This window comes from Salvelinus namaycush, chromosome 3 (assembly GCF_016432855.1).
Source record: "Salvelinus namaycush isolate Seneca chromosome 3, SaNama_1.0, whole genome shotgun sequence".
NCBI lineage: Eukaryota > Metazoa > Chordata > Actinopteri > Salmoniformes > Salmonidae > Salvelinus > Salvelinus namaycush.
Genome location: NC_052309.1, coordinates 95285630 through 95312911, shown reverse-complemented (window position 1 = coordinate 95312911; position 27282 = coordinate 95285630). Strand labels below are relative to the sequence as shown.

Below are 27282 nucleotides of genomic sequence, written 5' to 3'. Positions count from 1 at the left end.
CCGTGCAAACCTTAAAGAAGGCCTGGACTAAACTCGAGGTTCAGTCTGTGCCCACCCACCTAAGGCTTCCCCGGTTCCTGTTTACTTACCGCAACACACCACACACAGTAACGGAATGTACACCAGCTGAACTGTTTCTGAGACGCCAACCACGTACCCGCCTGACATTGTTGAAACCAGACTTGTCAAGCACTGTGGCAAAGCACCAGCTACAGCAGAAAAAAGCTCATGACAGACACTCAAAGACTGTCAGAGGATTCAAAGAGGGAGAGAGGGTGATGGTACGTGATTTCAGACACCCCAAGAGCCTGTGGAACTCAGGTGTGATCTTGCAACGCAAAGGACCTTTGACTTACCAAGTCCAAATTGGTCATCGCCAGGTCAACGTTCATGTGGATCATCTGCTACGGTCCAACGCCCCAGCAGAGACACGCCGAGAGAACAATAACGACCCCCAGGACTATTCTCCTGACTGTGGACGTACGGGAGAGACAGAGCCTGACCTTCCACCCGAACCTGGCCCACTACCGGAAGCCCAGGAGGAGCGGAGATATCCTATTCGACAGCGAAGGGCACCTCAAAAGCTTGACCTGTGAGTTGAACTGTTTAAGGTAACAGACAGTAAAACAAACAAACACTTTAATATGTCCTAGATAAAAGGAAAGAAAACGGACATTACCTGGGTTAGTTATTAGGACACAAACTCCATCTTCGGGGCAGAATAATCCCCTGGATTTGTGCTGGGCTCTGAAAAGTCTGCTTCAACCCAGTAGTTGAAAAATGTTAAGAATGCATTGTTCAAATATTGCATTAGTAGTTCCCTAATATATTTACCTTGTTCTCTGGGAGTTAAACACTATGGGGGAGGAGTGTAGTATCTGGGATCTACATCTGTTTATATTAGTTACTATGCTGTTACTAAGCAGTGATGTGTTACGACAGTGTACGTTACTACACCTAATAGGAAATGCACATGCGCACTAGTGTGCCCGGAGAACTGTAGAGCACGAGAGGTTTTGACTAAAGGAAAACTAACTGTACTCCGTCTCCTGCCTTGTTATTTCTCCACAACACAAATATTACATTGGATAATAAACTAATTTTAAAAAAATTCTAGCTAAAAAATAGGCATAGAAGTTAAATATATAATCAGATAGAACAAATGACAAACTGTTTATTAACCAAACCTGTATGTCCAAGATTTTATGCATTACAGGTGAATTAAAGGAGAAGGTGATTCACCCGACCTGGGGGCATATCGCACTTGGAGGGTGAGACACACTGACACTGTCGAATGATCACAGAGTTAAGGAGAAGAACCGTTACTAATAGAGTTCGGGGATCAACTCCTTAATGAAGAATTCCCTGCCCCCGACCTTTCCTCACTGTGTTTGTTCATAGAAGTGAAAGTGTTGCTTGATCTCTGGCTGATGATGTGTTCTCTGGGAGAGGAGGGGGCTTTACAGGATTGCTTGTAGTCCTGAGTTGTCTGTTTAGGATACGATGGGGATGTTACCATCGCAGTGCTGCCAGAACCGCCACCAGTTCCGACAGACCAGGTTCAGCCGGCCTCCTCCACCACTTCAAGACCAAGTCCTACGCCATCACCTGAACTCTACAATCTGGTATAGGTAATAAATGTAAAAGACATCTCAGATAGTGACCAATTGGGGACTGAAACCGGTTATGAGAAAAGGGAGAATATGTGGTTGACCTACAAAACACTTAATAAAAAGGACTGTGTCGTATGTGGACATGCCAGACCTATTCTGGCTGCTCACCCATTTGCCCTAAGTAAGGGGGAAGGTTGGATGTGCATATTGGAAAGTTTAAGTCAAATTCAACCCTGTGTAAAACTCTGAGTCTTGTGTTCCCAGAAGTCCGTCCCCAGAAGACACCATGGGGGTTAAGGCATATGGGGGATATTACAGCTGTAACACTGGTACAGGTAGAGGTATGGACTATGGGAGGTTCCCTACTGCTGCCTGCATCACTAATGTCACTATTAACTAGAGGTGTTGCTGATGTATGGTGGATGTGTGGACCTGCCAGGCGGTTGACCCCATTTTGAAAGGAGATTATCAGGGAACATGTGTTTTGGCCAGTCTGATAAACACCATTGCCTATTATTGAGGTTACAGCTAACCAACTTTTGGGAGCTGCACATGACAGAGGCTTGGGACCAATCCAGGAGACGGCAGAATCGTGACGCTCCTTGGTCCGAGGGTACAGATAACATTCACACCAACCTGTTGGGGGTCCCAATAGGGGTCCCCCACGAATTCCAGACATTAAACAGGAAAGATGGCCTGTGGCATCTGATGCCCATCATTGGCCCAGCTATTGTTGATGCTAAACAAAATGCCTGGGTCAATTATATCTACTATAATTAATAATGATTTGTTAAATACACCCACACAGCACTTACAGGGATGGCTGAACAATTGGATGCTACCTCTCAAACCAGTAGACAAAATAGACTAGCACTGGACATGATTCTGGCCGACCAGGCAGGTGTATGTAACAATACTAGTCCGGATGGGAGCATTTCAAAAGCTCTGAGTGGGTTGGCAAGGTTATCAGTGGAGGTGGGGGGTCTTGCAGGTGTGGAGGAGAGTGGACTGGTCCCTTGGCTGGGTGGTTGGTTTGGTAAGTGCACTGCAGTGATGATTACTGGATTTCTGACACTAGTTGTTGTTTTTCATTTCTGTGCTGCCTGTATCATACCTTGTTTGAAGAAGTCTGTTACAGATGTGGCAAGGGCCTCTGGTATGATGCCGCTGCTTGATGCTCCAGTAGGAGAGGCTGATACGGAATCAAGCTTTCGCAGGAGAGTGGGCCTGACAGAGGAAGACCCTTGGTTCGCTGTAGTTGATGTTGTCGAATGAATAAAAAAGTGATGTTTGTCCTCCCTGTTGTGAAGGTTTGAAGTTCCCGGGTGGCGACGAGCCCACCTGGTACAGGTTGTATAGAGGGATGGACCTGAGGGTTTAACATATTCTCGTTTTTTGGTTACTAATGTGTGATTGGCCACTCCAGGTGTAGTTATTGGAGTGGTCTCCTTTTGGTCCTTGCTCATCCTTATTGGTGACTGAGGAGGCTGGAAAGGCCACCCACCAGAGCTGTGTGGTATGTATGGGGGCCCGTCCACTCCTTCGCATTGTACCGGCTACCCTACCTGACGTATGTCTTCTTCCTGTTATGAAACATGACAACCCAACTGCCAACTGCTCCGTAGGGGACAAGTTTTACCCTATTGTTAAAAGTACTAGAAAGGGCCCGATGTTTTCTTCTCGGGTTGCCAGGGCTAATTTTACTTGTATAAATATGTCCCTTGGCCCTCCAATGCTGGGAGCACTACCTTATGAATGGTGCAATAACACCTATAATCCTAATGCCCCTTTCCAACCTGTGTCTAGAGCTGATGTCTGGTGGTGGTGTGGAGGAAATCATCTATATGACCGCCTGCCAGGGAATGCCACTGGTCTTTGTGCTCTTGTCTCTCTGCTTCTTCCTGTTTCAGTGTATCCTATGGAAGTAAAGGACCTGATGGCCCGTGTAGAGAGGGACGGGGATTTATCCCGGTCCAAAAGATCAACAGGAGTGGATCCTGGAGACCCCACCTATATTGACGCCATAGGAGTCCCTAGGGGGGTGCCAGATAAGTATAAACTCGTAGACCAGGTTGCAGCGGGTTTTGAATCATCATTTTGCTGGTGGTGTACAGTTAATAAAAATGTGGACCGAATCAATTACATTAATTTTAATGTCCAGAAACTGGACAATTGGACTCAACAAGGCTTCGAGGCGGTCCATGGCCAATTGGAAGCTACTTCCCTGATGGCATTCCAAAATAGAATCGCGGTGGATATGTTGTTGGCTGAACGCGGAGGTGTTTGTGCCATGTTCGGAGAGCAATGTTGTACTTTCATTCCCAATAACACAGCAACTGATGGTAGTCTTACTGTTGCCTTAGAAGGTCTTCGTACACTTAATGAGAAGATGAAGCACCACTCCGGGGTTGACACCTCTATGTGGGACTCTTGGATGGATGCGTTTGGGAAATATAAGATGCTTGTTTCCTCCATACTGGTATCTATATCTGTCTTCACTGCGATACTGGTGCTTTGTGGATGCTGCTGCATTCCATGTATTCGAACGCTGACCACTAGGATCATAACTACTGCTATTGATCCCAACCAGGCAGAGAAGGGACAGATGTTTCCTATGCTTGCCCTGGAGGATGCTGAGCCAGGCTATTGGACTGATGACTAATTAAACGCCATTCATAGTTTATGTCACGTCTCTTTGGAGACGTGAAGAGAGGGAATCAAAACTTTCTCTCTGAGAAAGTTTCCCTGGTTGTTTACTTTTGCTTTTCTTACTTTTACCTAGTTTATGTCACGTCTCTTTGGAGACGTGAAGAGAGGGAATCAAAACTTTCTCTCTGAGAAAGTTTCCCTGGTTGTTTACTTTTGCTTTTCTTACTTTTACCTAGTTTATGTCACGTCTCTTTGGAGACGTGAAGAGAGGGAATCAAAACTTTCTCTCTGAGAAAGTTTCCCTGGTTGTTTACTTTTGCTTTTCTTACTTTTACCTAGTTTATGTCACGTCTCTTTGGAGACGTGAAGAGAGGGAATCAAAACTTTCTCTCTGAGAAAGTTTCCCTGGTTGTTTACTTTTGCTTTTCTTACTTTTACCTAGTTTATGTCACGTCTCTTTGGAGACGTGAAGAGAGGGATTTGTAATAAATACCATTTAAAATAACACAAGCATATTGCTATTACATTGTTATAACTAACTTCTTTCTAAGCAGGGTTTCTCACACACTTATAAACAGATACAGAGACAGACACACACACACCCAAGGACAGAGGGCTGACGTAAACCTTTCATAAACACTGATAAGGAAAGGCTTTGATCAAAAGAGTGCTTGGGTCCGCATTTCACGAAATAATGAGACACACACACATAACCAAGGACAGAGGGCTGACTACGCACACACAAAATCTCCTGCTTAGCTGAACATTTGATAACAAAGAACTTTTGCTATAAGACTCAGAAGGATGACGCCCAGCTCATCAGGACCAATCTGAGAAGACAACAACCTGTCCAGAACCAACCAAAGGACCAGAACTTCCAGACTCAACCTACTTTCTGTGTTGTATAAAATGTCTATGCATTTCTGTTATCTGGGCTTTTTCTGGAGGTTCTCTATGAGCCGAAGGAACGAGACCGTATACGCTTGTACCAGATATCTTCACTCTGAATAAAACTGTCACTTGTCATACAATTTACCACCTTGTCCGAATCGATCCTTGACCGGCTCACCCTTCTCAATATCCAATTATCAACATTATTAACAGTATTCCTACTGTGGTGTATAACATGTCTAGTCTTAATCTTTGATCTTCCATACTGTGTTGTTATGTGTTAATAACATTTAGACTACGTTACCCAGCAGGCTTTGCGGGCGCGGGAGATGGTTAAAGAATGCCTTGCATGGCTAAACATGGAGTTTTCTAGCTGAAGTATATGTTCATTAAAAGTATTTAAACCTACGCCCCGGTTTGTCATTATATAAGGAACACATACCATTCGTTCTATTTGAACAGTTGGACAAAAGAAAAAATGGTGGTAATTAAAATGTGGGATATTTTGTTCTTCAGCAAAGTAGCATACTAGCCTAAAGCACACAGATTGATACAAGGCAATGCGCAACAAGCAGCTAAAGTCAGAACCATGGAGAAATAATGAGGCCAAGCCTACACCTTGCAGTAGCGGTGTGTAGGTAAAAACACCAGGGTAGCCAAACCAGAAAAAATAGCCATATTACATGTTGTGATAATTGCGTTGTTATAACCTGTTAGTTCATATGCCTTGACACAGCTGACAGCAGAAGACAGTGTCAGAATACATTCAACCACACCTTTGTTACATCATAAAACTAGAGAGCAACATCTGTCCTGTTAAGTTCACAAAAAAATGTTGCATGTAACAGTTACATGACCTTCAGAACGGTCAAGCAAGTGAATGTTTTCTGAATACTAAACAACTATTGATTTAGAGTTACCGCAAGTCAAAAAGGAAACAGGTGCTGCCTCCACTGTTCAAGCACCATTTCAACTTCAACATCATCTAATTTAGTCTTCTACAGTGACAACTAAAATATACCAAAAACCAGGGGTACAACTTTCACTGGGATGGAGTGTACATGCCCCCCACATTCTGAAATTGCATCTTTGACCCCACTAGTTTTATCATTGGAATGTGATACTAAATGTGACAACGGTGTGCTTTAGGACCGTGCGGATGCCTCCAAGAGGTCGAGTAGGCTGTTTGTAGTGTGTATTTGGATAAAGAATGTAAATTATTATGCCCCCCCCCCCCCCCACACACACACACACACACTTCTAAAACCAAAGTTGCGCCCCTGCCAAAACGATTTAGTCCCATCAACCTAAGCTAAATATGATGCGTCTATCCATGGTACTGATTTCTGTGTGTGCGTGCAAGTAGAAGAAAAAAAACATGTTGTGTGTCCCAACTTATGTTCCCTGAACGGTCTAGGACTCTGTCATACAGTACACGCTTTTCGGTTTTTGTTGTCCAAGGCTACCTGGCTAAGATGCTTGCTCGCTAGCCTAGTAACCTCCATTCATGGGCAACGATGCGCCAGGCCAGCTAGTTAATAGCCCCTTTTCAAATTATTACTATTTTTGAAGTAATTGTGAGATGCTCATCTCACTACACACTGGCAAAAAAAATATATTTGGACAATTATTATTTTCTATTTTATTGTTTTAGATTCCCTTATATTGTATTCGTGAGTGTTCAGTATTTTCTGTGCCTACTTTGCTAAAAGTATTGCGTTGGATTAAAATGGCACTATTGTAAAGGGTTGCGTCAATCGAATCTGGTATCAGGATAAAATGTGATTCAGAGTCACCGAATATACTTTAAGTATTTTTATTTAACACTAGCGATAAATGGTAAATGCAATTTTCGTATATACGGGTTCACTGTATCACCACGCAGGGTAAACAGAGAACTAACTTATTCATACAGAGTTCTTCTTATATACTAAGACAGAGTTAGTTCCCGCTTCTGAGCTGGCCTGTCAAAGTAGAGGCTGAGTGTGGTCGAGACTCACTCAACCTATCGTTGGCGCACAGGCTGGTCCCAGCCCCTGGCGCTCCAACTGTCCGGTGCTGTTGCTGTGTAGATTACACACCCACACCCTAGAAACTGAGGTCAGACAGTTCTGCAACATTGTTGAGCTATTTACACCTGCATAGAAAACATACTGTTCCCGCTCAAGGTTAACCACAGCTTCTCAGCACACTATCTGGGGCAAAATGTTACTTCCAGCACACACACACAGACACCCCCATTATAGGCCAAGCATATTTTCAATCCTCACACTGTAGCTTCCATAAAGTGATGATTGGAATTAAAAAGTTTGAATAACTTTTTGGGTGGAACAGGTTTTATTACATTTGATCATTTATCACTCTCACGTGCACATTTCTGTCCATTAAGACCCAACAATGTGCTACCTTTTTTGTGACAATGCTAACATATTTTCAGCCAAATCTATCTAACCTGGTCAGCAACTTGGATGCTTGGCAACAATACTGCAGCTATTAGCTAACATTAGCTTGCTTGTCCAAAGTCCAGCTAGCCTCTGTAGCTAGCTAACAACAGTCAGCTGAAAGCTGCTAGCTAACCTACAGGCAAAGAAAGGTAGCTAGCTGTAATGGTTTATGGAAGTTTTGTTACACAAACAACAACTTCAGCCATTGTCCTGATCCAGACAACAATAGCTGACATCGACACAGAAGCTGGCTAACGATAGCTAGTTCACATCCAAATGACAGTCCTATATTTTTGCACAAAACATGGCTACATCAGTTCAAAACCAAAATGACACGCTGCTACCTTACAATGCATGCAATGCAATAGACTTTTGCAACACTAGCTAGCTAGCTACTCCATAGACCAAGCTATATTTAGAGATAGCCATATTTCACTGTCAGACAGGACACAACTCAAACTGTAGCGGAGAAAACAAATACACGTAAACAGCACGTTGTGCAGTGCAGTGAGCAAATGCATGCTGGCTAGCATCAGAACAAACTCCTTTTCAAACATCCAGAATAAATTAAAATATGCGCCTTCTCCTGTCTAATTAAAATATTTAATCTAAATCTGTGCAGATCAACAGTGCCAAACTAAGAACTTTGCCAATTGACCGGCTTGATTGTTTTTACAGCTCCGATCTGGATGCTGGACTAGCCCATGTGTTGGATATTTGTCAACAACTCTGCCATGCACTGCCATTCCAGTGGTGCTGCACTAGGGGTGGGGGCTAATGGGGGCAAGAGAATATGTTATGAAATATATATTTTCTCAGTAGCATGCATTGGTAAAACAAAGGTTTAAGGAAATACAGGCAGGGACCACATTACTGCAAGACAAAATCATTTGGTCAATTAATCACGATGGTCTCGTAAGTATTAAAGCAGTGTGTTAACTTAATTTAAACTATTAAACTCAATAAATAAATCATTGTGAAGACCCTGGTCCTTCCCCCACCTGCAGCCAACCAGTCCCAGGGGTCCCCTCAAGGAGGTTTAGTGACAGACAGCTGTAGGGTACTTTGCTTTATAAAATAAGCAACAACAGCTCAGACCAATTCCAGCATTTAATTTAATCATATGTTTTATAGTGTTAAATATGTCATTATAGTGTTGCATGTTTTATGGTGTTACATAATATTTTATAGTGTTAAATAATGGTAGGTCTACATCATGTTTCTTTGTATCTGCAGGAACAGGCCCTCACGCAAGCTCCACTTCTGCCTACATAATATGTTAAGGATTTTTTTTTTTACATATTTATTTTTATTTCACCTTTATTTAACCAGGTAGGCTAGTTGAGAACAAGTTCTCATTTGCAACTGCGACCTGGCCAAGATAAAGCAAAGCAATCCGACACATACAACAACACATTTACACATGGAATAAACAAAACATACAGTCAATAATACAGTAGAACAAAATAAAACAAAAAGTCTATAAACAGTGAGTGCAAATGAGGTAAGTTATGGCAATAAATAGGCCATGGTGGCGAAGTAATTACAATATAGCAATTAAACACTGGAATGGTAGATGTGCAGAAGATGAATGTGCAAGTAGAGATACTGGGGTGCGAAGGAGCAAGATAAATAAATAAATACAGTATGGGGATGAGGTATGTAGATAGATGGGCTATTTACAGATGGGCTATGTACAGGTGCAGTGACCTGTGAGCTGCTCTGACAGCTGGTGCTTAAAGCTAGTGAGGGAGATATGAGTCCCCAGCTTCAGAGATTTTTGCAGTTCGTTCCAGTCATTGGCAGCAGAGAACTGGAAGGAGAGGCGGCCAAAGGAGGAATTGGCTTTGGGGGTGACCAGTGAGATATACCTGCTGGAGCGCGTGCTACGAGTGGGTGCTGCTATGGTGACCAGTGAGCTGAGATAAGGCGGGGCTTTACCTAGCAGAGACTTGTAGATAACCTGTAGCCAGTGGGTTTGGCGACGAGTATGAAGCGAGGGCCAACCAACGAGAGCGTACAGGTCGCAATGGTGGGTAGTGTATGGGGCTTTGGTGACAAAATGGATGGCACTGTGATAGACTGCACCAGTTTGTTGAGTAGAGTGTTGGAGGCTATTTTATAGATGACATCACCGAAGTCGAGGATCGGTAGGATGGTCAGTTTTACGAGGGTATGTTTGGCAGCATGAGTGAAGGATGCTTTGTTGTGATATAGGAAGCCGATTCTAGATTTAATTTTGGATTGGAGATGTTTTATGTGAGTCTGGAAGGAGAGTTTACAGTCTAACAAGACACCCAGGTATTTGTAGATGTCCACGTATTCTAAGTCAGAGCCGTCCAGAGTAATGAATACAACTGAAGAAGTCTTGAACTCAATATTCTACTGAAGTACTTGCTATTAAATGTACTTAAGGATCAAACAAAAGTAAATTTGAAGGTTTTGTAAACCTATCAGATGCTTACTAATTGTAATCAACTTAAACCTCAGACTCCTCACTCTCTACCACAATCACCCTCTTTGCACGGTCCATGAAGTCTGGCCTCCTGCTCCTGACAGAGTCCTGGTGCCACAGCATCACAGCTTTTATCGGATCATACTCCCTGATCTCTGGAGAGGACAGCTGGACCATAAGGAGATCTGACAGTGTATCAGACTTTAGGTTGGACCACCAATCAGTTTTCATCTGTTTCATTGTATTCAAACCTCTTTCATATTCAGCTGTGATGCTGGACGGGCGAGCAGGTGCGGGCAGTGATCGATTGAATAGCATGCATTTCGTTTTACTTGCGTTTAAGAGCAGTTGGAGGCCACGGAAGGAGAGTTGTATGGCATTGAAGCTCGTCTGGAGGTTAGTTAACACAGTGTCCAAAGAGGGGCCAGAAGTATACAGAATGGTGTTGTCTGCGTAGAGGTGGATCAGAGAATCACCAGCAGCAAGAGCAACATCACTGATGTATACAGAGAAGAGAGTCGGCCCGAGAATTTAACCCTGTGGCACACCCATAGAGACTGCCAGAGGTCCGGACAACAGGCCCTCTGATTTGACACACTGAACTCTATCAGAGAAGTAGTTGGTAAACCAGGCGAGGCAGTCATTTGAAAAACCAAGGCTGTCGAGTCTGCCAATAAGATTGTGGTGATCGACAGAGTCGAAAGCCTTGGCCAGGTCGATGAATACGGCTGCACAGTAATGTCTCTTATCGATGGCGGTTATGATGTCGTTTAGAACCTTGAGCGTGGCTGAGGTCAACCCATGACCAGCTTTGAAACCAGATTGCATAGTGGAGAAGGTACGGTGGGATTCGAAAGGGTCGGTAATCTGTTTGTTAACTTGGCTTTCGAAGACCTTAGAAAGACAGGGTAGGATAGATATAGGTCTGTAGCAGTTTGCGTCTAGAGTGTCACCCCCTTTGAAGAGGGGGATGATCGCGGCAGCTTTCCAATCTTTGGGAATCTCAGACGATACGAGAATCCCTAGTTATCTTTCTGTCCTCCCTAACTGTGCACTTGTTCACTATCCCTTAACTGATTTGAAAGGAAATGGCTGTTATTAAACATATGGTGGATTCTCCCACTAGCCCATGACTCCACCAATCCAATGCCGTTTTTTTTCTCTTTGGTACAAGTTTCATAAATATGTTGTAGATTTTCGTAACTGTAAGTACAACGATGTTCCTGTCATTTGTTAACAATACATTTAACTATAATTTAATCAAACTGCTAAAAACTGAATTACGAAAGCAAAATTATAAAGTGTCAAGTTTACGTACAGTATTAAAAAAAATATGAAATTTGAAATGATGGTGTAGAAATACTTGGGTGTGAAATTACAGTTTATTCCACTCATTATCTGAATGTTGTTGATTTTTAGATGTGGCTGCTGTTACAGTAACAAGTCACATAGAAAAGTGGATCTTGAACAATGTTGCATGGGGCAGAAATTTCACCAGGCTACACCAATACCTTTTTACTGTAGGTTTCTACTACATGTTACAATACCCCTATATCTGATGGTTACTTCTATGTATGTACTGTATAAGGATACTGAAACTATAAGACTGACATTTTTCTCAACATGCTCCAAGTGGGATAACGAGCAGCAGTAGTTCTGGTGTTTAGGTTTTTCATCATTGGTTATTTGAACCAATCATGATTTCGCAGGTGTTACCATCTTTCACACGTTGGAAGGGGAGGCGACATTCGGCCCGTATCTTGAAAGGGGGGGTGGAGCTTTTCGATTCGGTTCTGCTCTTTGTTCTACCATCAAGTTTTATACGTTTTTACATTTTGTAAAAAATATTCAAATTCCATTTTGAAAAATTTGCCAAAGTAAAATATACAAGACATTTGTGGAAAGTAATGAACGATTACACACTTCAGGAGAAAGGAGGTATTATAAGGATGCAGCCATCAATCAGAGATTTGGACTAAAGAAATAAAACAAATTGGTCTAATGATATTCTATGTACAATACTTCCTGTGGTCACCAGGACAGAGCTAGCCCGTCCCCCTCCAACCTGCCGGAGTCCCCAGGTTGCAACTATCCTGGTAGCGCCTTACTGCTGGATCTGAAGAGGGTGTCTGTGCGGCTGGTCGACTGTAGGAAAACACCAGGGCAGAGTGGAACTGTGAGAGAAGGACACGAGGGAGATTTGATTTCATCAAGTAAGAACAATGGGGGGGTGGATGAGACTACAATCTGCTTCTGTAACTTCTGTTAATTGATTGATAAACAATATACACTCAGTGGACAGTAAATTGTCGATTCAGTTTCGTGAACGGAGGATCGTGTTCCTAATACACTGGCCATAGAGTATTTATTAAAGAGGGAGGCAGGTAGCCTAGTGGTTAATGCCAGTATTCGCAAGGTTGCTGGTTTGAATCTCTGAGCCAATTAGGTAAAACATCTGTCTGTGCTCTTGAGCAAGGTACTTAACCCTGATTGCTCCTGTAAGTCGCTCTGGATAAGAGCGTCTGCTAAATAACAGATAAAAAAAAAAAAAAAAAAAAGTATATTATTTATGGACTTATATTTCCAAAACCTAGTTATTTAATGTTATTGTTTTACAGGGGAATCACCGTACCGTTGTTCTCTCAGTGGGAGGGGCTTATCATCTGGTGCGCTTCAACAACATCATGTTGCTGACGAGACAGAGAAGAGTGTCTCCAGATCAGAACATCTCAAGAAACACCAGCAGGGACGTACAGGGAAGAAACATCACCACTGCTGCTCTGATTGTGGGAAGAGTTTCACAAGCCAGAGTGGCTTCATTATTCACTGTGATCAGTGTGGGAAGAGTTTTGCTGCATCTAACACCTTCAAATCTAATGTAAGAATTCATACAGGGGAGAAGCCTTATCCCTGCCTTGATTGTAGGAAAAGCTTTGTTCGTGCAAGAGTCCTAACCATACACCAGCGTGTACACACTAGAGAGAAGCCTTATAGCTGTGATCAGTGTGGGAAGAGCTTTGCTGTAGCTTCCACCTTGACTTTACACCAGCGAACACACACTGGAGAGAAACCTTATAGCTGTGATCAGTGTGGGAAGAGCTTTGCTGTAGCTTCCACCCTGACTTTACACCAGCGACTACACATTGGAGAGAAGCCTTATAGTTGTGATCAGTGTGGGAAGAGCTTTGCTGTAGCTTCCAACCTGACTACACACCAGCGAACACACACTGGAGAGAAACCTTATAGCTGTGATCAGTGTGGGAAGAGCTTTGGTCAATCAGAAAAACTAACTAGACACCAGCGGATACACACTGGAGAGAAACCTTATAGCTGTGGTCAGTGTGGGAAGAGCTTTGCTGTATCAGATAGACTAACTAGACACCAGCGAATACACACAGGAGAGAAGCCTTATACCTGTGGTCAGTGTGGAAAGAGCTTTGCTGTAGTTTCCTACCTGACTACACACCAGCGAACACACACTGGAGAGATGCCTTATAGTTGTGGTCAGTGTGGGAAGAGCTTTGCTGTAGCTTCCAACCTGACTAGACACCAGCGAACACACACTGGAGAGAAGCCTTATAGTTGTGATCAGTGTGGGAAGAGCTTTGCTTTAGCTTCCACCCTGACTACACACCAGCGACTACACATTGGAGAGAAGCCTTATAGTTGTGATCAGTGTGGGAAGAGCTTTGCTGTAGCTTCCAACCTGACTACACACCAGCGAACACACACTGGAGAGAAACCTTATAGCTGTGATCAGTGTGGGAAGAGCTTTGCTCAATCAGAAAAACTAACTAGACACCAGCGGATACACACTGGAGAGAAGCCTTATAGCTGTGATCAGTGTGGGAATAGCTTTGCTCAATCAGATAAACTAACTAGACACCAGCGGATACACACTGGAGAGAAGCCTTATAGCTGTGATCAGTGTGGGAAGACCTTTGCTCAAGCTTCCTCCCTGACTACACACCAGCGAACACACACTGGAGAGAAGCCTTATAGCTGTGATCAGTGTGGGAAGAGCTTTGCTCGATCAGAAAAACTAACTAGACACCAGCGCATACACACTGGAGAGAAGCCTTATAGCTGTGATCAGTGTGGGAAGAGCTTTGCTGCAGGTTCCACCCTGACTACACACCAGCGAACACACACTGGAGAGAAACCTTATAGCTGTGATCAGTGTGGGAAGAGCTTTGCTGTAGCTTCCAACCTGACTACACACCAGCGAACACACACTGGAGAGAAGCCTTATAGCTGTGATCAGTGTGGGAAGAGCTTTGCTCAATCAGATAACCTGAATTCACACCAGCGAACACACACTAGAGAGAAGCCTTATAGCTGTGATCAGTGTGGGAAGAGCTTTGCTCAATCAGATAACCTGAATTCACACCAGCGAACACACGCTGGTGAGAAAGAAGCCTTATTCCTGTGATCAGTGTGGGAATTGTTTCAGTCAGTTATGGACCCTTTATTCACACCAGTGAACACACACTGGAGAAGGAACCTTATGTCTGTCTATGTGGGAAGAGCTTTGTTAATTTAGGGCCAATGAGAAAACACCAGAAAGCACAAACTTGCTGTATTTCATCTCCCTCCCTTCTGGCACCGGTTCCAGATCCCTAAATAAAGGCTCTATAGAAAACATCCAGTGAACAGTCATATCCATCTCCCATTCTTAAACAGTTGCCTCAGTCTGATCACCATGGTAACCTCTGGAGCATAATATGCAGCTCTGATCTAGGATCAGGTCTCCCCTGTGTCTATGTAATATCACACATTGATCTAAATGGATAAATGTTATCATAGGAAATGTTTTAGGGAACCTGTGTGTGTGTGTGGGAGGGATGTTGATAATTGTATCTTCTTTCATATACTCATGATACTATTATTATGAAATGTCATTATGTAGAATAATGTTTCAACAATAGGTGTATATGCATGTATTCAATTGATCAATACATTATCTTCTAAACAAGAAGTTATCACTTAAATTGTGTATTTTATAAATCTGTATTGATTAAAATTTTCCTAAATCTAATCCATAATATATTGGATAATTATTTCCATGAGTTCAAGGCAAGAACTAGGTATACTGTGTCTTGTAACAACGGTTAATGTAATAACTTTTAGATTTATAATGTAATAAAACCGGTAAATGTAATATCTTGTTGGTTAATATGATAAAATGTTGAATTGTTGTCGTAATAACCTTTTCCACTTAATGTAATAAGTTATTGGTATCAGGTAACAACTTTTTTTAATGAATAATGTAATAACTTAAACCGATCATGTAATAACACCTAAACCAATGTTTTATGTGTTACTTCACTAATGTTAATGCACATACCACCCTCCACCAATTACAAACCCACACACACAAACCTATGCACTTGTACTCTTACACAAGCAAGCACGCAGTTATAGACACATGCATTGATTTAATATTTTTTAAATTAACAATTAATCTGTAGTTCTTATAGTCAATGAGACAGGGGGCTCGGTCAGGCAAGAGGAAGGAGGATTGGGAAACTGCAAATAACAATAAGCTGAACTCCGCCTAGCAGAAACATCTTTGTATTAGCAACTATTCATTATTAGTTTATATTGTATTAAAGTTAAGGGATGTCACCCTGGACGGGGTGAACCATAGTAGGGGATAAAAAGAGAAAACACCATCTTGAGAACTGAGTGTCTTGTTTGTAAATTGCTGTAAGTGTAAACTCCGGGTTGCAAACCTTATTAAACAAACTAACCTCTGATCAAAGAAGTTTCCTGTGGTCACTTGTATGAACATATACAGAAAGTGTAAGGAATTTCTGCCCTGTTATCATTATTTCTATTCATTACGGAATAGTAGGCTGATAAATAGGCAAATCATTTGGAGTCGTGCATCTATAACAATTGTTTGCAGACCGTCATAATACCAAAGAAGAAGAAGACCCCTTCCTTCACAACAGCTCTGCTCCGTGAAGCGCAGCAAGTATGAATGTCCTGACTTCTGCCAAGGTTGCATCGCTGTAAATGCTGTATGGCCACTGCAGATGTCGGATTGAACATACATCGGACTTTACTGTTTCACCGCAATGATGGCGCAGCGCTAATCGGTATTTATTTACGAGGACACTTACTGGGCCTCAGCCAATAAAAAATATGTGGACGCTCATGAGTCAGAGAAGAGGCAAAGAGAGAGGCCCAACTCGAGGGAAAATCTGTCGCCTTCCAGCAGGTGACGTTTTTTCGCTCCACCAGGCAAGGAGTTTTTGTGTGGAGGTCAATGAAAATGTGTTGAATTTGGTCAATCAAAAAACGAATGGCTTATTTGCTATGTGAGGTTTATTTGATCGAATAGAAGTTTCTTAGTCTGCACCCCTAAGACCGCTTTAAGCCCATGGCGGGACGCTTTTGCGTCTTCCTTTCAGAGAACCGCTACACGCCCTATAAAGGCATCTAGCCATGAGCTAATTTGAAAGACAATAGCAAAGAATTTCTCTAACCAAGATGTTTTTGTTGTTTCTATAAATACCTTAGATTTGTGATTTTAGATTTTATTTGCAAATATAAAAACAATACAACCACACGTGGACATAATGCATTTACTATCATTCAGGATGATTCTAAAACAGTGAAACATGTAATGTACAGTTTAAATAGATTCATGATATAATACAAAAGTATTTTCTAGCATAATGACTCCCTAAACCGCCTCACCCACTTGAAGAGAGATGTTGATGACTATGTACAGTAGGTGGCGGCACCTCTTAAACACCACAGAAGAAGCTGAAAAGCATCAACAGGAAGTACTTTGTTACCATCCTCAATCCAAATACATTTCACAGGCTTTTGCAGGATGTTTCTAGTATAAAATTAGTCTACATGAGACGCTCATTTGTCACAACTAAAATGGAGTTTTGATATTTATAAAGTTGTGGTCGAGCTTTTCTTTATCTGAACGTTGTGACAAAGAAAGTAACTGTAGCGTACACATTTAGTGTCGTTTTTTTTTTTTTTTTAAGATTACAGTAACGTCAGCTTCCACGATGGATCGGGTAAGTTTGGTTGACTTTTATTAATAGTATACCTATTGTGGTGTATAAAATGTCTAGATCCAGTTTTCACGTGTGATCTTCCACATCCATGAGTTCGATTTGAACAGCAGGACAAAAGAAACCATGGTGGTAATTTCAGCCAAGTAGCCTACTAGCTCATCGCACACAGATTGATGATACAAGGCAATGCGCAACCAGCAGCAGGTCAAGTCAGAACCAGGGAGAAATAATTAGGCATCGGCTACACCAGTGATGTATATTAATCCTGGATTGCTGATGCTATATATTGGCCATTGAGAGGCTTTGAAGGCACCGGTTAACCTCCTGGAGGTATTTTCTGAACACTGCACTTTGTTTCTCCAGATGTCAGTTTGACCACACACACCGTTTACACACTAATTTGTGGCGCCCAAATTAAAAAGGCAGTTGAAAATAGGTGATTATTGTTGCCAGGCTACCAGTTATGGTGCTTTTAGCTTGTGTTTTCCCGGGTCTTTAAGCAGAGGTAATACAACAATTATAGCTAGTGTCGAAGAATTATATGGAGTTAATATTAGTCAAATTATTGAGCGTGTTCTCAGCGCAAATAAGCATCAGAAATGGTCCTTATTTAGCATATTGTAACGACCCTGGGTTTATAAGCGCGGAAATCGACTCTGCCGTTGGAGCATGCTTTTGCGGCACAGTTGATAGCGCGCCGGACTTCGGGCTAGAAGGTCGAGGGTTCGAGACCTGCTCCCTGCCTGTTTCATTACACTGGTGTCGGAAGTGATCGGACCTCGCATCCACGACAGTGCGTGTGCTTGGCCGGTGAGCGCGTTCCTGTAAGACGTAAAGTCGCAAGCTAGCGCGAGGACGCGCTCTTTGAAAGGAGGGAGTAGTGTAACGACCCTGGGTTTATAAGCGCGGAAATCGACTCTGCGGTTGGAGCATGCTTTTGCGGCACAGTTGATAGCGCGCCGGACTTCGGGCTAGAAGGTCGAGGGTTCGAGACCTGCTCCCTGCCTGTTTCATTACAATATCAAGATCCTGATGTAGACCTCAGTCAAGAGCATATGCATTGTATGTGCTGAGAAAATATACCATGTAGGCCTACTGTCAGTATTTGTCATCATATTGAGAAAATAAGATGTCCTCATAGGCCCATCTCATGATATATAATGAGTCAATATCTGGCCATACCATGTATGATATCAGGAGGGAATCCAGAAATTATTTGAATAAAATAATGAATTTCATATTTGTCTAATTATTGAGCCTTTGCTGAAAACTCAGAAATTCTCCTTATTTTCAGCATATCAAGATTAATATATGGACCTCAAACAAGATAAGCGTCATGTCTTGAATGTGCTGAGAACACAGATATGCAATGTATACAGTCAGTATTGATCAACATGAAGAGAGAAAATAGGGTGTCACACCTCAGGATATTGAATGATTCCATATGCGGCCATAGGAAATGTCCATGTGTGATATTCAGAGTAATCCCAATATCATATATGTCTAAAATAAAATAGTTTTGATATATCGTTTGTTACATTTGAACTTGAAAAAACATTGGAACAAAGACATCTGGATTCAGAATTCCATATCCGGCCATAGGAAATGTCCATGTGTGATATTCAGAGTAATCCCAATATCATATATGTCTAAAATAAAATAGTTTTAATATATCGTTTGTTACATTTGAACTTGAAAAAACATTGGAACAAAGACATCTGGATTCAGAATTTCTGTTACAAATTCTAGACGTCAGATTAAAATGAGAATATACAGTCTGCTGGCTGTTGCGCTCTAATAGCTAAAATCAGTTTTGAACTAACTGTTGAAGTATGTTTAGAATTGACCATGGATAGTCAAAGGTAATTGTCTCCAGCTTTCACTAGGTGAATAGCTCAATTAATTGTGACGGTCTCACTTCCCATTGAAAGCTAAGGAAAATGGTTGTCATTGAATTAAAGGTTGTCTACCTTAAGGTCATATAACTCAGCCATTGATACTAAACAAAGAAATCCCCATGTACAATAGAGGCTTATCTTCCTTGTGCCTATTACAGCTTGTCTCTAGCCTAAAGTGTTGCAGTTGTGCATCCTATAGATTTATATAATCAGGGTTTCGGGACCGAGCTAAAGTTGGTTTTATATTTGGGCATTCAACAGACATTCGCCAAAAGCCATTTTAAAGCGGTATAAATCAATAACTTATTCACCGTTTGTCACAGAATCATCAAACTAGATATGATTTATTCTATAAATGTCAAGCATACTTTTACAACCTTTGTTTTGAGGAATAATTCCACTTTTGATTTGATAGAAATACATAAAATCTCAAATATATATATATTAAAGATGAAGAATTCAATAATGAATTCAGTGATTGTTGGAGAAAAAAGTGAAAAATATGCATTTATTTGCAATAACAATACCTTTTTACTGTAGGTTTCTACTACATGCCACAATACCCCTATATCTGATGGTTTCTTCTACGTATGTACTGTATAAGAATACTGAAACTATGAGACTGACATTTTTCTCAACATGCTTCAAGTGGGATAATTAGCAGCAGTAGTTCTGGTGTTTGGGTATTTCGCAGGTGTTACCATCTTTCACATTTCGGAAGGGGAGGGGACATTCGGCCCATATCAAGATCGAGAGGAGCTCCACATTCTGGATCTGCTCCCCGTTCTAGCATCTCCTAATCTCTCCTAACATGAATGAACCCAGAACTTAACCGAGCGGCTGACCAATTACGTGAGACTTTAGTTCTGGGTTAACCAAGACTAACTCAGGGGTGAAAGATGTGTTCAACTCAAATGAATGTTCAATCAAAGGTTCTGAACATAAAATGGGGCATTACAAGTGTTATCAGTTTTGGCATTTGTACTAAGAGTAAAAAAAAAAAGATATTAACCACATCCATTTGAAAAATGTGCTAAAGTGAATTTAAAAAAAACTGTACATTTGTGGAAAGTAGTGAACGATTGCACACTTCAAGAAACAGGAGATATTATAAGAATGCATGGCTAAAGTAATCAAATGTTTGGTCTAATGATATTCTATGTACAATTCTTCCTGTGTTCACCAGGACAGAGCTAGTCCGTCCCCCTCCAACCTGCCAGAGTCCCCTGGTCACAACTCTCCTGGTAGCGCCTTACTGCTGAATCTGAAGAGGGAGTCTGTGCGGCTGGTCGACTGCAGGAAGACACCAGGGCAGAGTGGAACTGTGAGAGAAGGACACGAGGAGGGAGATGGAGTTTTGATTTCATCAAGTAAGAACAATGGGGGGGTGGATGAGACTACAATCTGCTTCTGTAACTTCTGTTAATTGATTGATAAACAATATACACTCAGTGGCCAGTAAATTGTCAATCCAGTTTCGTGAACGGAGGAGCGTGTTCCTAATAAACTGGCCATAGAGTGTATTTATTGAAGAGGGAGGCAGGTAGCCTAGTGGTTAATGCCAGTAATCGCAAGGTTGCTGGTTTGAATCTCTGAGCCAACTAGGTAAAACCATCTGTCTGTGCTCTTGAGCAAGGTACTTAACCCTGATTGCTCCTGTAAGTCGCTCTGGATAAGAGCGTCTGCTAAATAACAAATAATTTTTACAAAAATAACACTATTTATGGACCTGTATTTCCAAAACCTAGTTATTCAATGTCTTTGTTTCACAGGGGACACACACCGTTGTTCTCTCAGCGGAAGGGGCTTATCATCTGGGGAGCCTCAACAACATCATGTTGCTGACGAGACAGAGAAGAGTGTCTCCAGATCAGAACATCTCAAGAACCACCAGCAGGGACGTACAGGGAAGAAACATCACCACTGCTGCTCTGACTGTGGGAAGAGTTTCACAAGCCAGAGTGGCTTCATTATTCACTGTGATCAGTGTGGGAAGAGTTTTGCTGCATCTAACACCTTCAAATCTAATGTAAGAATTCATGAAGGGGAGAAGCCTTACCTCTGTCTTGATTGTGGGAAAAGCTTTGTTAGTGCAGGAGCCTTAACCATACACCAGCGTGTACACACTGGAGAGAAGCCTTATAGCTGTGATCAGTGTGGAAAGAGCTTCAATCAGTCATGCAACCTGACTACACACCAGCGAACACACACTGGCGAGAAGCCTTATAGCTGTGATCAGTGTGGAAAGAGCTTCAAAAATTCAGGCCACCTGACTACACACCAGCAAATACACACAGGAGAGAAGCCTTATAGCTGTGGTCAGTGTGGGAAGAGCTTTGCTCGATCAGAAAAACTAACTATACACCAGCGAATCCATACTGGAGAGAAGCCTTATAGCTGTGGTCAGTGTGGAAAGAGCTTTGCTTTATCAGAACACCTAACCATACACCAGCGTGTACACACAGGAGAGAAGCCTTATAGCTGTGGTCAGTGTGGGAAGAGCTTTACTGTAGTTTCCTCCCTGACTGTACACCAGCGAACACACACTGGAGAGAAGCCTTATAGCTGTGATCAGTGTGGGAAGAGCTTTGCTGTATCAGAAAAACTAACTATACACCAGCGAATACACACAGGAGAGAAGCCTTATAGCTGTGATCAGTGCGGGAAGAGCTTTGCTCGATCAGAAAAACTAACTAGACACCAGCGCATACACACTGGAGAGAAGCCTTATAGCTGTGGTCAGTGTGGAAAGAGCTTTGCTCAATCAGATAACCTGAATTCACACCAGCGAACACACACTGGAGAGAAGCCTTATAGCTGTGATCAGTGTGGAAAGAGCTTTGCTCTAGCTTCCACCCTGACTGCACACCACCGAACACACACTGGAGAGAAGCCTTTTAGCTGTTATCAGTGTGGGATGAGCTTTGCTCTAGCTTCCACCCTGACTGCACACCACCGAACACACACTGGAGAGAAGCCTTATAGCTGTGATCAGTGTGGGAAGAGCTTTGTTGCAGTTTCCTCCCTGACTACACACCAGCGACTACACACAGGAGATAAGCCTCATAGCTGTGATCAGTGTGGGATGAGCTTTGCTCTAGCTTCCACCCTGACTGCACACCAGCAAACACACACTAGAGAGAAGCCTTATAGCTGTGATCAGTGTGGGAAGACCTTTGCTCTAGCTTCCACCCTGACTATACACCAGCGAACACACACTGGAGAGAAGCCTTATAGCTGTGATCAGTGTGGGAAGAGCTTTGCTTCAGGTTCCACCCTGACTAGACACCGGCGAACACACACTGGAGAGAAACCTTACAGCTGTGATCAGTGTGGGAAGAGCTTTAATCAGTCAGGGACCCTGAAATCACACAAGCTAACACACGCTGGAGAGAAAGAAGCCTTATTCCTGTGATCAGTGTGGGAATTGTTTCAGTCAGTTATGGACCCTTTATTCACACCAGTGAACACACACTGGAGAAGGAACCTTATGTCTGTCTATGTGGGAAGAGCTTTGTTAATTTAGGGCCAATGAGAAAACACCAGAAAGCACAAACTTGCTGTATTTCATCTCCCTCCCTTCTGGAACCGGTTCCAGATCCCTAAATAAAGGCTCTATAGAAAACATCCAGTGAACAGTCATATCCATCTCCCATTCTTAAACAGTTGCCTCAGTCTGATCACCATGGTAACCTCTGGAGCATAATATGCAGCTCTGATCTGGGATCAGGTCTCCACTGTGTCTATGTAATATCACACATTCATCTAAATGGATAAATGTTATCATAGGAAATGTTATAGGGAACCTGTGTGTGTGTGTGTGGGAGGGATGTTGATAATTGTATCTTCTTTCATATACTCATGATACTATTATTATTAAATGTCATTATGTAGAATAAGGTTTCAACAATAGGTGTATATGCATGTATTCAATTGATCAATACATTCAATCCATTATCTTCTAAACAAGAAGTTATCACTTAAATTGTGTATTTTATAAATCTGTATTGATTAAAATGATCCTAAATCTAATCCATAATATATTGGATAATTATTTCCATGAGTTCAAGGCAAGAACTATGTATACTGTGTCTTGTAAGAACGGTTAATGTAATAACTTTTAGATTTATAATGTAATAAAACCGGTAAATGTAATATGTTGTTGGTTTATACGATAAAATGTTGAATTGTTGTCGTAATAACCTTTTCCACTTAATGTAATAAGTTATTGGTATCAGGTAACAACTTTTTTAAATTAATAATGTAATAACTTCAACCGATCATGTAATAACACCTAAACCAATGTTTAATGTGTTACTTCACCAATGTTAATGCACATACCACCCTCCACCAATTACAAACCCACACACACAAACCTATGCACTTGTACTCTTACACAAACAAGCACGCAGTTAAAGACACATGCATTGATTTAATATTTTTTAAATTAACAATTAATCTGTAGTTCTTATAGTCAATGAGACAGGGGGTTCGGTCAGGCAAGAGGAAGGAGGATTGGGAAACTGCAAATAACAATAAGCTGAACTCCGCCTAGCAGAAACATCTTTGTATTAGCAACTATTCATTATTAGTTTATATTGTATTAAAGTTAAGGGATGTCACCCTGGGCGGGGTGAACCATAGTAGGGGATAAAAAGAGAAAACACCATCTTGAGAACTGAGTGTCTTGTTTGTAAATTGCTGTAAGTGTAAACTCCGGGTTGCAAACTATATTAAACAAACTAACCTCTGACCAAAGAAGTTTCCTGTGGTCACTTGTATGAACATATACAGAAAGTGTAAGGAATTTCCGATCATGTAATAACACCTAAACCAATGTTTTATGTGTTACTTCACTAATGTTAATGCACATACCACCTTCCACCAATTGCAAACCGACACACAAACCTATGCACCTGTACTCACACACAAACACACACTCTAATAATCAAATTGTAAATGCTTGTGTTCCAAGCACCAACTGTACAGTAATATCTAACAACACCCATCTAAAAGGAAAATAATGGAATTATTGAAATGTACACCTGTACAATCACACACACACATACACATTGATAAAAAATGTACTGACTTTATCTGTAGACCTTGTTGTCAATGAGCCAGGGGGCTTGTTCAGGCTCACTCGGGGTGACAATGTATATGTCCCTAGAGTGTAAAATGTCTTCTATCATTGCAGCAATGGTACCTTTCTGTGTGTTATCACTATTTCTATCCATCCCTCCATCCCATTCCGTTTTCCCATAGAGGTTTTACCCTATGACAACGTCAGCATACAGTACATCAGGTTATTACTCATGTTTACCCTTTAATCATATATCATTGGAAATATTAGATTCACAGCTGTCCATCAGACACATCTTCAGAATGTTCAGATTGACCGAAATGTGAACTTTGACCTCTCGGAAACATATCAGAATGACCTGTCATTGCTTTAAAACGAAAATTATACATTTTTAACTTTGTTTGACATGTGGTTCAGAAACATCGTACATTTTACCTTTAAAAAGATGCCATTTCTCGGGCGGGGAGAACCCTCGACTGGACCCCCACCCCCACCCCATAATGGGCTACCACCTCCACCCGGACCACCACTCCTCGGAGAGGTCACTACATGTCAACGTCAGAAGACGGTACGAGCGAAAAATATTTCCAGATAGAAACATAAAATAGACAAAAATACTTTGATAATGTAATGTGTTGGTTGGATGACACAGGACCAAAATACACAGGAAAAGGTGAAGATCATTGCATTGCATCAGCATTTGCGAGTAGATATAGCTGACTATACTGATCAGGTCAACTTGTCTGAGAGAGAGTTACACTGTAATCAAAATGTCTCGCCAAGGTAAGCCTATGGGAAAAATGAATGGTGGAAAACAATTGGAACCATTTCCCTGTTCGAGCACTAGGTTTTATGGGTATTATGACTAGTACACTGTGGGGCTCTAAAGAGAGAACTAGTAATGGCATCTTTTTATAGGCACTAATTTTGCCATGGTTCATTGGACAAAGCCTATGGGGAAAATGTAATGGCGTTTATTTAGGATGTTTGGATAAATGCCGAAAATAAGGACCGTTATAAAAACAGGTTTAGGAGATCTTATACATTTTGTTCTACAATATTTATCAACTAACGTCACTTCTTGTGAATTTTGAAGAATTTGTAACAAAAATAGCACAGAAGGCTTCATAAAATATAAATTTCATATTAACTGACTGCTATTATCTCATAGAACAAAATGTATAAGATCTCCTTAGCCTGTGCTGACCTTATTTTCAGTGTTTATTCCAAAACCCACATTTTCCCCCATTAATTTTCCCCATTGGGATGGCTGAACGAGCCAAAGGTATCTAATTTCCGAGTTTCAAGACTACAAGCTGGCGAGCTCGTATAGCTCGACATTGAAATGATTGGTTGACGGTAAGTGGGGGCGGTACTTCCTGTATAAACACAAACTCCCTTCCTTGACTACTTCCTTCCAGCAGTGTAGCAGGGAGATTCCTAGATGTGAGAAGTGTGCAGGGGAACCTGAGAGAAAGGAATGAGTAGTATTGATGTAAAAAGTTGTGTGTGTAAACTGTAGGGGTACACATGGTGCTGGAGATCAGATGTGTCCGGTAAAAGAAAGACCGGTCAATAGAGAGTGATAGGAATAACATGCTTCAGTAAGTTTTGGCCAAGTTCATGGCCATGGTTGTCAACTGTACCGCAGGAATAGAATGTAAAACACAGTGGATAGATGTTGCGGTGGCAGCTGTTGAGAAGTACTTGGGTGTACAATATTTTACTGCAGAGTTACAAGGTGTTTTGAAGGATAATATCCTGTCCTCCCAGGCTTATGGCCTGGTGTTGAATCAGAGGGCCAAAGTAGTGGAATAATGATTTTTTTAATGGGTGTAGGGTTAGTTGGTTTTTCACAAAGTACAATGAATTCATACTACAGAATAGTAGGCTGATACACAGCCAACACACTAGGTGGGGGCATGCACCTACAGTCATTGTTTGCGGACCGCCATAATACTAAAGATTAAAGATGAAGACCACTTCCTTCTCAACATCTCTGGATCTGGTCTGTAAAGCGGAAGAATTATAAATCAATCAAATTTTATTGGTCACATACTTGTGTTTAGTAGATGTTATAGCGGGTGTAGCGAAATGCTTGTAACACCCTGACTACTTCGGAGGTCGCATTGCTGTAAATGCTGCATGGTTCGCAGCACGTGTAGCTGTAATTTGTCTGGTATTTTATAGGCTACACTTCCTGGGCCTCAGACAATTAAAACTATCTGGAATCTCGGAAGAGGACATTGTTCCAAAAGACTCGGGTGGAGGTAGACGATAACAGACATCAGTATTCTTGGTGAATAGGGTGTTGGACGTTTAATTTCGTTTAATATATTAAAATCTTATCCAGGGTCTTTCTTAAGTAAGATTAGGCTACATCAGACATATATTTGTCACAACGTAAGTCGAGTGTTGATATTTAAATGTACGTTTGTTCTGGTCTAGCTTTATCTGAACGCTGTGAAAAGGAAGTAACTAGTGTAAACTAGCTACAGATTTACTGTCACGTTTTTTTTTATATTTGAAGAAACGCTAAAGAAAGAACGGCTTCAACGATGGATCGGGTAAGTTATGTTGACTTATTAACAGTATTCCTACTGTGGTGTATAACATGTCTAGTTTTAATCTTTGATCTTCCATACTGTGTTGTTATGTGTTAATAACATTTAGACTACGTTACCCAGCAGGCTATGCGGGCGCGGGAGATGGTTAAAGAATGCCTTGCATGGCTAAACATGGAGTTTTCTAGCTGAGGTATATGTTCATTAAAAGTAGTTAAACCTACGCCCCGGTTTGTCATTATATAAGGAACACATATACCATTCGTTCCATTTGAACAGTTGGACAAAATAAACAATGGTGGTAATTAAAATGTGGGATATTTTGTCCTTCAGCAAAGTAGCATACTAGCCTAAAGCACACAGATTGATACAAGGCAATGCGCAACAAGCAGCTAAAGTCAGAACCATGGAGAAATAATGAGGCCAAGCCTACACCTTGCAGTAGCGGTGTGTAGGTAAAAACACCAGGGAAGCCAAGCCAGAAAAAATAGCCATATTACATGTTGTGATAATTGCGTTGTTATAACGTGTTAGTTCATATGCCTTGACACAGCTGACAGCAGAAGACAGTGTCAGAATACATTCAACCACACCTTTGTTACATCATAAAACTAGAGAGCAACATCTGTCCTGTTAAGT

General features: G+C 41.6%; 2 protein-coding genes and 1 pseudogene across 2 annotated transcripts in view; 2 read left to right on the top strand and 1 right to left on the bottom strand.

Moving 5' to 3' along the window:
* LOC120043709 (zinc finger protein 345-like) overlaps positions 1-23744 on the top strand; it is a 32428-nt gene extending 8684 nt beyond the window's left edge. The window contains exons 2-5 of the mRNA XM_038988259.1: positions 12091-12265; positions 12671-12930; positions 20183-20366; positions 20769-23744. Coding sequence (XP_038844187.1) covers positions 12091-12265; positions 12671-12930; positions 20183-20366; positions 20769-22411 — 2262 coding nt within the window. The 3' untranslated portion in view covers positions 22412-23744. The remainder of the gene's footprint in view (positions 1-12090; positions 12266-12670; positions 12931-20182; positions 20367-20768) is intronic.
* Positions 1-27282, bottom strand: part of LOC120043725 (gastrula zinc finger protein XlCGF57.1-like) — a 714153-nt gene that overhangs the window by 269283 nt on the left and 417588 nt on the right. The window lies entirely within an intron of this gene.
* LOC120043729 overlaps positions 25518-27282 on the top strand; it is a 79606-nt pseudogene continuing 77841 nt past the window's right edge.